The sequence below is a fragment of the Pteronotus mesoamericanus genome, unplaced genomic scaffold (assembly GCF_021234165.1).
Source record: "Pteronotus mesoamericanus isolate MK-2021 breed Mesoamerican mustached bat unplaced genomic scaffold, CSHL_Meso_final contig_78, whole genome shotgun sequence".
Lineage (NCBI taxonomy): Eukaryota > Metazoa > Chordata > Mammalia > Chiroptera > Mormoopidae > Pteronotus > Pteronotus mesoamericanus.
The window spans coordinates 17,602,713-17,617,714 of NW_026555258.1; the positions used below are offsets into that span (position 1 = coordinate 17,602,713).

The 15,002-nt window shown below is 40.0% G+C and overlaps 2 protein-coding genes across 2 annotated transcripts in view; one reads left to right on the forward strand and one right to left on the reverse strand.

Moving 5' to 3' along the window:
• The window catches only part of SLC31A1 (solute carrier family 31 member 1), a 28,434-nt gene extending 17,535 nt beyond the window's left edge, over positions 1 to 10,899 (reverse strand). The window contains exon 1 of the mRNA XM_054584510.1: positions 10,741 to 10,899. The gene's annotated coding sequence lies outside the window, so the exon portion shown is untranslated. The remainder of the gene's footprint in view (positions 1 to 10,740) is intronic.
• A 161-nt stretch (positions 10,900 to 11,060) lies between these two features.
• Positions 11,061 to 15,002, forward strand: part of FKBP15 (FKBP prolyl isomerase family member 15) — a 53,728-nt gene continuing 49,786 nt past the window's right edge. The window contains exon 1 of the mRNA XM_054584511.1: positions 11,061 to 11,209. Coding sequence (XP_054440486.1) covers positions 11,157 to 11,209 — 53 coding nt within the window. The 5' untranslated portion in view covers positions 11,061 to 11,156. The remainder of the gene's footprint in view (positions 11,210 to 15,002) is intronic.

Consider the following 15,002-nt stretch of genomic DNA (forward strand, 5'->3'; position numbering starts at 1 on the left):
CTAATAATCAAAGAATCACTTGGACTAACACTGAATCACCAATGGCTCATTTTTGGGATTTCAAAGTTTTTTTACCCACTGTGTGAATAAAATCTCTTGAGTTCCAGATGAAGAGGACATTATTTATTTTCTGTAGTTTTATTTTTTTTATATTAGCTGCAAAATATAGGAGCTGCACTACCAGAAAGATAAACCTCTAATAGGAAATGCACTATTTTGTATAAAGAAACTGTTGGACATTAGTTTCCAACGTGATTAATGAAATTAAGATTCGTGCCCTGGCCTGGTGGTTCAGTTGGTTGGAGCATCATCTCATACACCAAAAAGGTTGCGGGTTCAATCCCCAGTTCAGTCTGGCCATTACATGAGGCAACCCATCGATTGGTTTTTTTTCCCCTCCTCTCTCTCTAAAATCAGTAAAAATATATCCTCAGATGAGGATTAAAAAAATGAAAGCAAGAGAGAACAAAGATCTGTTCCCAGTTTAGCACTCAAGGGTCTGTCTCTAACTACCAACTCCTGCCTTTCTGAGATTGGGAGCTCAGTTTGAGATCCTGAATAGGACACCAAAAACAAACAAACAAAGGAACAAAGAAAAACATGAGGAGGAAGTTGTGGGCAGAGAAAGTATTTCCCAATTCTTTTTTATGGCAACTTTCCGAGTACACACAAAGCTATACTCATTCTCTTAACTGGTAAAACCATACCTACTGGTTGTGGGCCCTTGGGCAAATTATTTAATATCTCTGTGTCTCAGCTCTAAAATTAGATTAATAAAAGTAGCCGACTTCATAGAATTGTTTGAAGATTATGAGGAGCTCATTTAGGTGACAGCACAGTGGTTAAGAGGGCAAAGATAGTTTCCTCTGAAATAGGGATGACAATAGCAATTACTTCATGACAGTGTGTATCTAAACACTTAGCACAGGGGCTAAGTACAGTAAGCCCTCAATAAATATTCATTATTGTTACTTTTAATTTACTGTACTTTCTAAACTTAGTATACATACAATTTGACTTGTCCTTCTGCCATTACTCCAGAGCTAGCTAACCTTTCTTTCTAACCTCTGCTGTTCTCAATTTGGGAGTTTTGAGAGTGTGCCAGTGAATCTTGTCCACTTAAGTTCACAGGCAGGGACGTCCTTTACCTATGTTGTATCAGGTAGTTACCTATTTGCTTCCAATCTGCATATAATTTCTTTGCAGGATCTCAAAGTTTCAGGCTTCTCTCTCCCTCTTTTATGATTATAAAAGATGCTTTTTGTGGCGGGAGGCTGTTTCCCCACCACAAAGCATTTCTACAACACCAGCCTAAGTGTCTACAATTCAACAAAATTCTGACACTGTCTACCCAGAGATAACATCAGATCCCAGAAGTTGAGGACTTAGACCCACAAGACTGCCCTTCACTTCAGATGCCGACTAAAACAGCCCCAGGTTGTAACCCTTGCTTCTGACCAACCGGCTACAAATTAGAGATTCCCATCTCCTTGGGTTCTATTAATTTGCTAGAATAACAGCTCACAGAACTCAGGAAACCCACTAACTCACTAGATTACCAATCTATTATAAAGAACATTAAAGTACACAAATCAACAGCCAGATGAAGGAAGGGGGTATATAGGGCAAGGTCCTGAACAAAAAATATAAAAAAGACACTTTTATTGCTCTCTTTACTTAGGAAATTCCAAGAGGTTTAGGAACTCTGTGCCAGAAATGGGATGAAGATCAAACATGTATTTTTATTATAAATCAAAATATCACACTTTTCCTTATTTTTGTATTTCCATAGTCATTTAATTAAGGTTTTGGGAAGGAAAAGAGATGTGCTCAAAATGCCATATTGAAATGGAAATATGCTATGTTATATTGTTTTTGCTCATCCGATCTTTCCTACACTTCAGTTTCTTAAAGGGTAGTAATTCTACCCCTTAATTCTAAGCCATAACATGGTACCATATACCTGGTGGTATTTCTGAAATCATAATAAAGGGAACTTTTCATGATTAATTTTTAGAAAGTTTATGGGTCTTTTACAAGTTACCTAAATAATAGCTAGAAAAAAGCCTGGTGGAGGCACGGTGGAGGTGATTTTGTCAAGTCTGCGATTCAACATCACTTTGGGGAGACTGACTACACTTGGCCTGTATTTAAGACTGTCCAGCATGGCTCAGTTGTTGGCTGCTGTCCTGCAAAGCAAAAGGTTCAGTTCCCGTGCCAAGGCACATGCCTTGGATGCTGGCCGGTACCCATCTGGGGCATGTGTGAGAGGCAACCAATCAATGTTTCTTTCACACATCAATATCTCCCTCTTTCGCCCTCCCTTATGGAAGGAAGGAAGGAAGGAAGGAAGGAAGGAAGGAAGGAAGGAAGGAAGGAAGGAAGGAGGGAAGGAAGGAAGGAGAAAGAAAATATTTCTTAAAAAAGACGTAGTCTCTGAGTAAGATGTTCTCAAGAAAATGATACCTTCTCAACTCTTTCAACTGTTCATTTACAATTGAAATCTCATAAGCTATCAGAACTAGAAGAGTCATTAATTATCAGTCTGATGCACATACCTTTTTGAGTCAGCAATTCCCCTTCTAAATACCTACTGACACATATGTGAAATGTTATAAGAACAAAGTTATTTGTTTCAGGACTGTCTGTAAAAGCTAAATATTGAAAATACAACCTAAATATTCATTAATAGGGCACTGATAAATTATCATGTGTCCATAAAATGGAACACTTTGCTGCTATAAACAAGATGAGGAAGCTCTCTTTATATATTACTATAGAATGATCTCTAAAGTATATTATGAAATGAATAAAGCAGGCACACTGTATATGATCATTTGTAAAAAAAATAAGTAAATAATTTAAAGGGAAAAAAGTATTGTTTGTAAACACCTATACTATCTCTGGCAGGTGGGTACACACTGTGATCCCTAGGAGGAGAACTGGTCAGTTGTAGGTTATTTCACTAAATGTCCTTGTGTACCTTTTGAATCCTGAGCCATGGTGAATATAATTCCTGTTTTTAAAAATTATGTTTTAAGAGGAACTCCTTTATTTTACAGATAGGGAAACTGGGGCTCATGTTATTGAATAATGACGCTATTATACTCCTTAGTCAACTGAACCATAATATTTGCTTCTCATATAAGACTTCTGTAACATTAGGCTAACCACTTTCCTCAACTCTCCCATTTCTCCAGAGGGTTTGCAGGGATGAAGCTAAGCAGGAAGGGTTTCTAAGTTTTACATATCCTGTTTTAGTGGCAAATAACATATAAGCTCCTGTTTCTCTTGCCCACTCTTACCTTTCTGTACAAAGAAGATCAAGTATACAACCACATTTTTTTTTTTTTACTAAAGCTTTAGAAAAGCTTTTATTTGCCTTGTCCAAATAGGACAACTCAAATTTGGTTATGTCAAACAAACAAAGAAACTCAAAAGGCCTTTTAGTTATGCAATGATGGAAGGGCCTAAGTCCAATAGGGAGTGGATCTCCTACCTACTATACTCTATTTTTCTGATACCTTTTGTTGTTGACTAAGCCACATGCTGGAATAAAGCAATCACGAGATGTAGCCTTTCACACTCCTCTTACTGGGCCCTTTTGTAGTCTTGACAAATTTCCAATGTGTTAACCATGAGTGCTTTAGTATGATCTAGGTAAAGTTTTTAGACAGTTTTTAAAAGGTGTGGTAAGACTGGAAAAAGCACTAGATTAGCTATCAAAGGCTCTGAGCAATAGACGTAAATTTACCGTTATTAGCCATGTGACATTAAACAAATTACCTAAACTCAACAAGTACTAGTTCCTTTATTGCAAAATGGATAGAAGAATACCTACCCTGACAACCTGGCAGGTTTATGAGGATCAAATAAAATGTCAAAATCCTGCCCTGGTTGGTGTGGCTCAGTGGATGAGTGCCGGCCTGCGAACCAAAGTGTCACTGGTTTGATTCCTGGTCAGGGCACAGGCCTGGGTTGTGAGCAGGGTCCCCGGTGCAGGGGGCACATGAGAGGCACCCCACATTGATATTTCTCTCCCTCTCTTTCTCCCTCCCTTCCCCTCTCTCTAAAAATAAATAAAATCCTTCTAAAAAAATGTCAAAATACCTTCTAATCTTAAATATATTAAGCATGAAATATTATCAATAATAGTTTACTTACTAATTACATGACAAAACTAATCTCTGAGAGGAGATGTCCAATTCACACACAGGGATCACTTCCATATTACAAAGTATATAGCCTTTCATTGTTTGATTAAAAGAATACTTGCTAGTCAGATACATATACACAGTTGACTCTTGAACAATGCTGGGTTAGGGACATCAACTCCTGAGCAGTCAAAAGCCATGTATAACTTCTGACTCCCCCAAAACTTTACAGATGTCCCTCAGTATGTGCAGGGGATTGATTCCAGGAACCCCTGTAGATATCAAAATTCATGGACACTCAAGTTTCTTATATAAAATGGCATAGAACAATGCACAGAGTCAGCCCACCTCAATCAGGAACATACTATTTTCTTGCTTTATTTTTTTTTCTTTTCTTTTTATCTTTCTTTCTGTTTTTAAAGATTTTATTTATTTTTTAGAGAGAGGGGAAGGGAGGGTTAAAGAGAGAGAAATATCAATATGTGGTTGCCTCTTGCATGCCCCCAATTGGGGATGTGGCCTGCAACCCGGACATGTGGCCTGACTGGGAATCGAACCCGTGACCCTTTGGATCACTGACTGGCCCTCAATCCACTGAGCCACACCAGCCAGAGTGGGAAAATACTATTTTTAATCAGTGGTTGGTTGAATCCGCAGGTGCAAAACCTGAGGATACAGAGGGCTGACGATGTCTTTATTGAAAAAATCCAGGTATAAGGGGACCCACACAGTTTAAATCCGTGTTGTTCAACGGTCAATCATATTGGAAAAACACTGCTTTAACTGCCCTCTTGTTATAATCACAGGCAGGCAAAGGTAACCCTTGATTAAACTTTTCTTTAAATATATAGCATCTCAATTACCTAGATCACAGTGTTGTTGGTTTGTCTGTGAATACTGGGAATTAACTTGCTGTGAGGTGGAAACTAGAAACCACTTTACTTGTTCCTTTTTTATTTCTCCCTCCCTTTAATTAATAAAGGATGATTTAATGAAAATGCATAGAGAAATGTAAATGAAAATGAGAAAAGTTGTTCAATACCTCAGAAGCTGCCTAGTGTGGTGGAAAAGTATTGGGCAACAATCAGAAGACTTGGATTCTAGACCTAGCTCTTGGGCCTTATTATCTGTGCAACCCCAAGGAACTCAGTCTCTTCGTTATTCATTCAAATTTAGTGCATACCTATTGAGTAAAAGTACTATGATTAACCCCAGTCCTCAAGAAGCTCAGTCGAGTGGAGAAGAGGTACATATAAATAATTAAAATATGCCCTGGCTGGTGCAGCTCAGTGGATTGAGCACTGGCCTGTGAAATGAAAGATCACTGGTTTGATTCTCAGTCAGGGCACATGCCTGGGTCCCCAGTTGGGGGTGTGAAAACTAATGGATGTATCTTTCACACATTCCTATTTTCTCTCTCTCTCCCTCCCTCCCTCCCCCTTCCCCTCTCTCTAAAAGTTCATATATAAAATCTTTCTAAAAATAATTAAAATACGATATAAGATGTACTAAGGTACAGATTATGCACAGGGTTTCATGGGAGCTGATAAAAAGCCATAAGGAAAGGTGGGGGAAAGGAATGGCGGTCTGAGGGGGCAGCATTCTTCTGCCTTTCATTTGATAAATCGAACAACTGCGTTCTAGGTGCTCTAATTTGCTTCACAATTATAAAACCATTCAGCACAGTTCTGTAGGAATTCTACTATTTATTTAGGAAAAGACTCACCCTGGCTAAAAAAAGGTCTCTAATATTACACTGGTTGCTAGAGTTTTGCTCTTTATGAGTTCCCTCCAAATCATTCCTCATATTTCTTTCGCAACACCTATTTCCATCTCATTAAGATGTACTGCATGTCCTCAGGCTACAAAAGCAGGTTGTGTACAAAAGCCTGGGGTCTTTGTGCAAAGGAAAAGAGGTAGGGTGGACCCTCCTCAACCCTTTCCTTCTCTGCAGGGCTTTGCATTCCTAAGGACGGGCCCTTCCTCTGCTTAGGGATGTTACCTAAATTATGAAATATTACTCAAAGCAATGGAACTTCCTTCCCAGTCCCTTCTATAAGATTTCTTTTGGCATAGACTACTCATTTTAATGTATTAAGTATCAGACTCTTCATGACTTCTCACATTTAGTCACAAAGTACAGAAAACTTTTGATTTTTTAAAATGGGTTTATTATGTTTACAGCTGCATGTGGGAATGGAGGCATCAGCAACCTGCCCTTTTTCCTTCCTTCCTTTTCCCCACTCATGTCTGGCTTGCCAACTTTAAGGGGCAGAATTATCTTGATGCCACCTGGTCACTGACTTATCTGACATCTTCCACTAGTTGAAGTCATCTTGCACTGTAACACTTGCTTTTCCAATGATAATTATATCATTTTTTTCCTCTTTTTAGCAGTTCTGGTGAGGAAGATACAAGGAGAAATAAACAGCAGAGCCAAACTGGAACAAAGAGAGGAAGAGACTTAAGCATCAGAGATTCTTAAAACTATGGTATAAATTGTTACCTTTAGAGCAGTCATTTAATTTTATTCACATTCAGTCTAGAATCTTTTTTTTTTCTCAACTTAAAACTGATATTATGATTCCTCCCCACCAAAAAAACTGGCCTGAGGTTTTTAACAGATTAATACCAGTGTCCCAAGTAGTGTTTACCATGCCTTGTCTCATTTAATCCTCACAACTCCACATTCTAAGGATTATTCGAAAAATTAAGTAGCTACTCACATGGAGTGAGGAAACTTACTTTTTACTTCATACACTTCTAAATCATTTGAATTTTTTTTTTTTTTTTTTTTTTTTACATCACTATGTTACTTCAAGCTAAGGACTAACTCATCACCCTGGCCTTCAAGGTGTTGACAAATACGGCTCTGGTCTCCTTTTCAATTTTAATCCCCTCCTTTCCTATGTGCACTGTTGTTTTACACTCTTAGCGAGCTACCCCACAGAACCTTTGTAACCAACTTAATTGGTAACACATTAGCAAGGCTATTCTCCAATATCATGGGAACAACGCTTCTGCTCTCCTTCTTCAGTGAAGTTGTGCCCTAATAAAGGGTGTCAGTTGTATTTGTTCACAGACCAACTTATGCCAGTGTGCTAATTATTGTAAATAATATATAACTGTATAGAATAAAGTATTATATAAAGTAATGAAGTACAAATATGAAGAGAAAAACAATAGTTAAAATTAATTGAGAATTTAATACCTGCCAAGTACTGTTCTAAGTACTTTACCTGAATTAATTCAGATAAACTTCACAGAAACCATAGGAACTAGATAGTATTATTGTCTCTATTTTAAAATGAGGAAACTGAGCAACTTGTCCAAGACCTACACAACTAATAAATGGAAAAATAATTTAGCTCCAGAGCCTAAGAATGGAACAGCTGTTTCTATGAAAACCAAGTTGAAAGCTTTGAAAAGACTAGATAAAAATGACATAAACAACCACTCACTTCTACCCTCTATGTGAAAACAGCCAAAGATAATACGTAAAGGAATGAGCCAGGTTGTGTTCCAATAAAACTTTATTTACAGAAATAGGCAGCAGACTAGGATAAGACTTGGCCATTATGCTGTACTTTCCAGACTCCTGAGAGCTACACTCCAAGAAAAGTATTATGTTAAGAATGGCAACAAGATGTTTATGTTTTAAGTTAAAGTAAAATGATTAAGGTCTGTGGGTACCTAATATCTGTATGATTCTCTGCTTTAACTTACTTTTTCAGTTAACTACTGACCCTAATTGTATCACATAAGAGGGCAACTCTTTTAAGAAACTTCTGCCTTCTTTCCCGTCGTTTTCCTTTCACCAAAGCTACCCCCTTCAATCTGGGAAGTTATTTTCTCACTTCCACTTAGAATCCGACTCATCTTCAAAGCCCATTATCTAACCCCACACCTTCCTCCCAACTAGATATGATCATTTCTTCCTTTTAAATTCTGCAGTAATTAATTTCTACTTATGGGACTCACTTTGCTATGCATTCTATTATGACTGTATACTACAATTATTCCCACTACTCAACTATTGATAACTAACTCATTTTATTATCTTAGGCAACACCCAGCACATTAGCAGAATTTCAGATATTTCCTGAATTGTGTTCTAACATTTTTCTATTTTCAGTGATTGAACAGAAAGAACATGACACCAACCCCCCAAACCTATTATATTCAATTCATATCCCTATCACCACACTTATGATCTAACTTGGTTATAACTTTAAACTATTAATTTTAAAATAAATTTACTAGTACAGATTAGTATGGGTGTACCTACATATAAAAGTTTTCATCTCTGTAGCAAAAAAAAATTCCATCTGTCAAATTGTTAAAACTGCTGCTTTCTGGTTAATCTTTAGGGAGTCAATATGTTTTACAAACACATCTAAAAGCTGTGTACCAGTAAAAATGCTTAATTCAAACTTGAGATCAGGGCTGTGTCTCACCTCTGCATCCCCAGCAGTACTTAACAGACTTCACAGATGTCTGGATCTAATCCACTCCTTTCACAAAGTGGTTATAGAGCCCAGCCCAAGCTCAGAGTGAGTTAGAGGGGTTTGGGATGGGAATTTAGGTTTCCTGATTCTTCGTCCAATACCCTAACTAAGGAAGACATGGCTTTTTAGATGCACCCAATTCTGCAGTTTAAAGACTGAGGAAGCTTCACCGCTACTTTCCACTTCCTTGTACTGACGATCAGAACAAGCAACTGGGTTCCCACAGTAGTGAGCTGGACAAGCATATTTGTGGTGTTCCAATGACTATAAAGGCTGATCCACATTTTAGGAGTATTGCCTATCCAAAGAGGTTACTTAAACACCCCAGATAAAAAACGCCCTACTCAAGAATGCAAGATAAACACCCAAGAGATTCTTTAGTGTTTTTTAAAAGCACTAGATGTTTTGGTGCCAAAATGACAACGACCAGTACTGAGGAGAGGGGTTAAGAAGAGTTACTTAGGCAGTTCATTCTCTTATTTTCTGAGAAGTAACCAAGTTCGTATTCTAAACAGAGCTACTGTAAAGGGTTCCTGTTCTAGTGCTTAGTTTCCTTGTGTGCCATTGCTTTAACACTATCAGCTTTTATTGCTTTAACCATCTTAATCTGTAAAATAAACACAGGAAGCAGACAACAGACCTATCCCTCAGTTCAACAGAGGACTACTATACCAACGAAAATTAGTTACGCATATTTCTAGCTATTTTATTCCCCTCTTTTCCCTCCCCTAAAGCTTTAAACAATAGTCAAATTATCTTCAATTAACAAGAGCGACTGAGCAACCCAGGCAGTTCACAGCTGCTACTGCATTTTTATCTTTCTGAAAGCTACCTATAAAAGCCACAGCCATTGCTGGGCTCCCTGGGTCATATGGGGGCAAAAATCCTCAGAGAGTAAATTAAGAAATAAGGGAACTAGGATGAATTCCATTACTGAACCTAACAAAGAATGAATAGAAACCCATTATGGGCAAGAAGGCATAGTGCTCTGAGACACAGGAAACACCAAGATAAGTAATATGATCCCCAGTCCTTGAGAAACTTACAACTTAGAAATTCACAATTAGAATGAAAAGCATAACAAGGGAAGTGCCAAGAGGTTCGGAGTTCTCTGGGAGGGTGCTACCAATCATTTCCCTTCAATTTTGTGTATTGAATTTAACAGATCAAAACATTCAGGTAAGAGGTACCTGTTGTACTAATCTGGCTGAGAGAGGCCTGGAGTGAAAGAATTCCAGTGAGATCTATGGAAATGGACCCTACAGTGGTTAATCCACACCTTGGTTAACCCAGGACTACGTGAAAATTGTTCCAAGAATTGTACCACGTTAACCAAAGAAATACTTAATATAATGTTGACTTAGGTGTGTGGCAGGAAGATTAAGCAAAACCCAGGCCAAGGCTGGGGTTGAGGATTTTCAGCTTCTAAAGTTTCCTTCCTTCCGTCACCCAGCCCCAGAATACCCCAGCTCTCCTGCACCTCATCTGCCCAGCTGGACTCTGGAGAGCGGACTTTTCTTAAGATGTAGCCAGTCCAACAACCACTCCGTGAGAACACACAGTGATTAAGGGCTGACAAAGGACTTGCATCAACTCTCTAAGTCCTGAAGCAAGAGACCAGGAATCCAGCCCCGTATGTCCTTTACTCTGCGTGACCTCAGACTCGTTATTCAAGTGCTTCTCAGTTCCTTCTTTTCCTATCTGTAAATTCTGGGATTATGAGGAGAATGGGATTGAATTCAATGACCTCTGAGGTCTAAAAGCTTCTTGAGCAGCCGGCACACAAAAGCACGCGACCAACAACCCGTTGGATGATGAGGTCGGCCGCAGGGGACAAGCGGTAGGGGCGACAAACCAGTTTTACAAACGGGGAAACTGAGGCCCGGAACATCGTGCCTCAAGGTCACTCCAGTTACGTCACTGTTGGGGCCAGATCGAAAGCTCAGGTCTCCAGACTGACAATCCTGGGCCCTTTTTCCTTTCTCCAAACCGAGAAGAGTGGTGTGGATAGACCTGCCCCCGGAGGGAAAAGAACTGAGCTCGTACCAGAGCTGAGGGAGGGGCGAAGGAGGCCTTACCTTCCCAGATCGAGTTCCGCCACCGGCTCCTCCCTTCCAGAACCTTAACTCGTAAGCCCCTCAAGACTCTTCAGAAGCCCCCTCCACTTCTGACCGGCTCGACGTGTCCAACACCGCAACCAAGGCCGCCGATTCGTCCCTGACCCGCCCCCTGCTTCATTGGCCAATCCCTGAGCAGAGCTTCGGAGCTCCCGCGGATTTCACGTCGTCTGAGGGATAAAGAAGTTTACGTCACTCGGCGCGCGTGCTCCCGAGGCCCTCCCCATTCCTGCTCCGTAGGCTAGCGTCAACTCTCCGCATGCAAGAGTGCGTCCGGTCGGAAAGCAGCACGCCGCCACGGCATTTCACGACGTCGGCGGCTAAGCGGCCGGGCAGCGCTCCGACTCCCTCCCCGCTGCCGAGCTAAAGCAAGCGCGATGCTCGGTGCGGGCGACGAAGACGACACCGACTTCCTCTCGCCTAGCGGCGGGTGAGTGACTGAAACGTGGGGCAGAGGGCGTGGCTGAGGAAGCTGGGCAAATGGTTGGAGGGGTCTTATCAGACCCCTTTCCAACTTCCGGGTCCAGACCCTTGCCGATTCTGGTACTGTACGTACAGGTCTTCGAATCCTGGCAGCGCTCGAAACTGCACTTGCGTTCCGGGCCTGGCATCTCCCCTGATAGCCGGTGTGACCCTGGGTTCGCCTTTTGCTTTTTAAGTCACAATTTCTTCTGTGAAATGAGGGTGATTGCCGAGGTGAATACTTGCCTTAGAGGTTTTTATAGGAGTCATCTGGGGGCCAGTGTAAGGCATTTTCTCGGTGGACAAGGTGGTGACACCTAAGAATTGGCCCTGTGGGGAGTCAGCTCCAGCATCCTTCAAGGCCTAACTCAGGTGTCACCTTTTTGGTGTTTTCTCTTCTTCCACAGACCCAGGCAGAAAAAAATTACTTTCTCTTTTTTAAAAATTTTATTTTAAAATGTTTTACTTATTTATTTTTAGAGAGAAGGGAAGGGAGGGAAAAGGGGAGAGAAACACCAGTGTGTGATTGCCTCTCCTGGGCCCCCGACTGGGGACCTGGCCCACAACCCAGGCATATGCCGTGACTGGGAATCGAACCGGTGGCCCTTTGGTTTGCCAGCTGGCACTCAAACCACTGAGCCGCACCAGCCAGGGCTGCTTTCTTTTCTTTAGTCCCACAGCTAGGCATGATTATCTCTGTCCATGCACGTGGAACCTACTAGATTATGAGCCCTGACAGGACAAATGTTGCTCATCTCTGCCCAGCACTCAGCATAATACCTGGCACATAGTGCTCAGGAAGTGCCTGTGGAAAGAATAGTAGATGTGAACTTGCACTCTAAAACTTAAAAGGAATCTAAGAGACTGCAGTCATTATCTCCTGCCCCCAGTCACTAGCCTGGGGTACAGTTCTTCAAGTGGCAGCTCTGAGTCTCTTCTAGTAATCCCTACAGCCATTCCCCTTCTGTTGTGCCAATAGACAGCTTGACAGTCTTCAAACTTGTGAGCTGGCAAGTTCTGACCTTTGCATAGCCTTTCTTTGAACATCTGTTTAATAAATTTAAGAAATGTATTGAAGAATGATGAATACACTGACATATACCCCTCATTCTCCTAAGTGCTAAGAGGTTGCAAAGATGATTAAGCTGCTGTACCTCCCCTCACAATGCCTTCAGTCCTGGTAGAGATTCGATACATAAAATGACACTGGTTTGCTTTTAACTTGCACTGTAATTAGTCCTACGTTACCTATCCTTAAATCCTCTTTCACTCTTACCTACCCCCACTTTAGATGGCCTTTGTCCACTTAGTTCCACTTAGTTCTTTCAGTTGCTTAGATATCTTAGAACTAAGCTGTGCTTTGATTCTTTTTTTCTCTATTCCACCCAAAACATTCACCAAAATGTTCGCACAATCCAACCTGCTACTGTTGACTATGTAATATGCCTTTTAAATTAATGTTGTTTCATACAAACCTGTTTTGTATATGGCTATGTCTTGTGAAAGTTTACAAGGTATACTTTAAGTTCACATTCTTCACATTCTTGTGCCTTGTGGAAGTATTTGGGGAAGTCTATAAATGAATGTTAGGGCTTTCAACTGTCGTGCAACAAGCAGCACACTGCTGACTGAAAAATTACAGGGTAAAAAATGAGTCATGTGCTCTTTTCCAGATTTCTGGCCTGAGATAAGTTCTTGGTGCCTCAGCTTTGCGGCTTTCCAGAGCAGGCTCACGGGACCTCAAACACTTTATTTCTAAGCATGTGACTGTGCTCTTAAACATAAACAACAGCTAATTTAATGATAAAAGGCTTAGTAAACAAAGTTATTCATATACTTTATTTTTGTTCCCAGTAATAGCCAGAAAAAACAAATCAGATTTAAGATTGAGGATATAGAAAGTTTCACCAACATTCTCTGATTCAGCTATTCCTCTGTGTTTTATCTAAGGAAGTGGAACAGATGACAGTAAGCACTGCAGCTACTTTTCACTTCCTCCTTTATCACTATGCTTATTAATTTTTAAGTATCTTGACTTAAAAATATGACTGACTTGATTCTATTTAGGACATTCCGGCCTAATAGAAAAGGGAATATTGGTGCCTAGGATGGCAATCTAGGTGATTGATAGTCTGTGATCCATGTTTCCAGGCCTCTTCAAGTCCATGGTTAACCTAGAAGTAGTAGTAATCAGGAAGTGTGTGTTTTTTTAATTTGTTTTTTGGTCTTAGCCCTTTCCCCACCACTGTGACTTTGAGATGAAGAAATATGTAAATGCCTGCTAAGTATATGGTCCTTGGCTTCAGCTAATACAGGTAGGAATGAGACATAGTTCCTGCCACTAAGAAACTTTCAATTCAGTAGTAGAGTGAAATCAGTGCAGTATTAATAATCACAAAGTATTGTAAAGGGGCCAGTTATGTGTATACTTGTATTTTAGATTAGTGCAGCAATGATAAATCACCAGTATAAAGGTAGAAAAAGATAAATCTAGAACTGATCATCAAAAAACATTTTTCCTTTCCATAAAAGACACAGAAAAGCCTTGATTCTAATGTTGATTCTGCCCCTAGTTAGGAATGGGACTTTGGACAAGTCACTTCTTTCTCCTGGGCTTTCCATATCCCAGTCTGTTAAATAATGGAGTTTTCTCTAGATAATCTTTGAGACCTTTCCCAGTTCTGTAGTTTTGTATTTTTATTAATACCAGTTCATAGTTGTAGGTCCGTTTGTGCATCGATTGAGCATACTTCTTTACAAGGGTATCTGAGTTGAAATAATATTTTAAGGTAATAGGATGTCTGCACATGTATATAAAACATATGGTGTACTTAATGCTAGGCACTGCACATCCTTCTAAGTAATACATATATGTTATCATATTTACTTCTCCCTACTGCTCTACGAGGTAGTTATTACTATTATACCCATTTTACAAATGGGAAGTTAAGGACCAGAGAGGTAAAGTGCCCAAGGTCACACAGCTAAAAGGTAAAAGAGCCTGGATTTGAAATCAAGCAAGCAGATTGCCACTACGCTGCCGATGTGCTATTATCATTATTGTAGAAGTAAATGTTTGATGCCACAGTTCATAAAAGAAGCACTTTAACAAAAGAAAGAACCCCCGTTTATTAAAATACATTGATGTAGTATAAATACAGTGTTACTGTTTTTGATGAGAAAAGAAAAGTAGTATAAAACTAAGGCTAGAAAAAGACTTTGGCAACTAAATGCATTGGCTAACATTTTTTTTTAAATTATTAACTAAGTGTTTTGGCAAGAATGAAGATTGCTTTTTACTTCTTTCACCTTGATGGGTTAGGTGTATGGTGACAGTGAATTTTGTCCAATTAGACAAAATAGTAGACCTGAAACTGTTATCCTTTGAAAGTCCTGCTTACAAGGTTGGCACTTGGCTAACATCTGGGAGCTGCATTGGTAAACAGTTCCCTACCCTGATATAAAGCTTTCTGTAAATGATAAGATTGGCTCACTTGTCTGAACTTTTTGTACAAACAAAATGATTCATGAACTTTGTGTTTCTCCAGGATTCTAGAATTTTGGTACCTGCCAGAGAGTTCTATTTATCAGCCCCCCTAGACTCAAAGCCTGGGGGATTAAGTCTCTAATGAGCTTCCCTGGCAGACCACACTTCACACATGTTGTTACAGCTCATTGCTGGAGGAATTAAACGTGTCCTGTGTCGCTCCACTGGGAGAGGACTCTGGAAGCTTGCCCCTGGTTTCCTCTGGCCTTTGCCT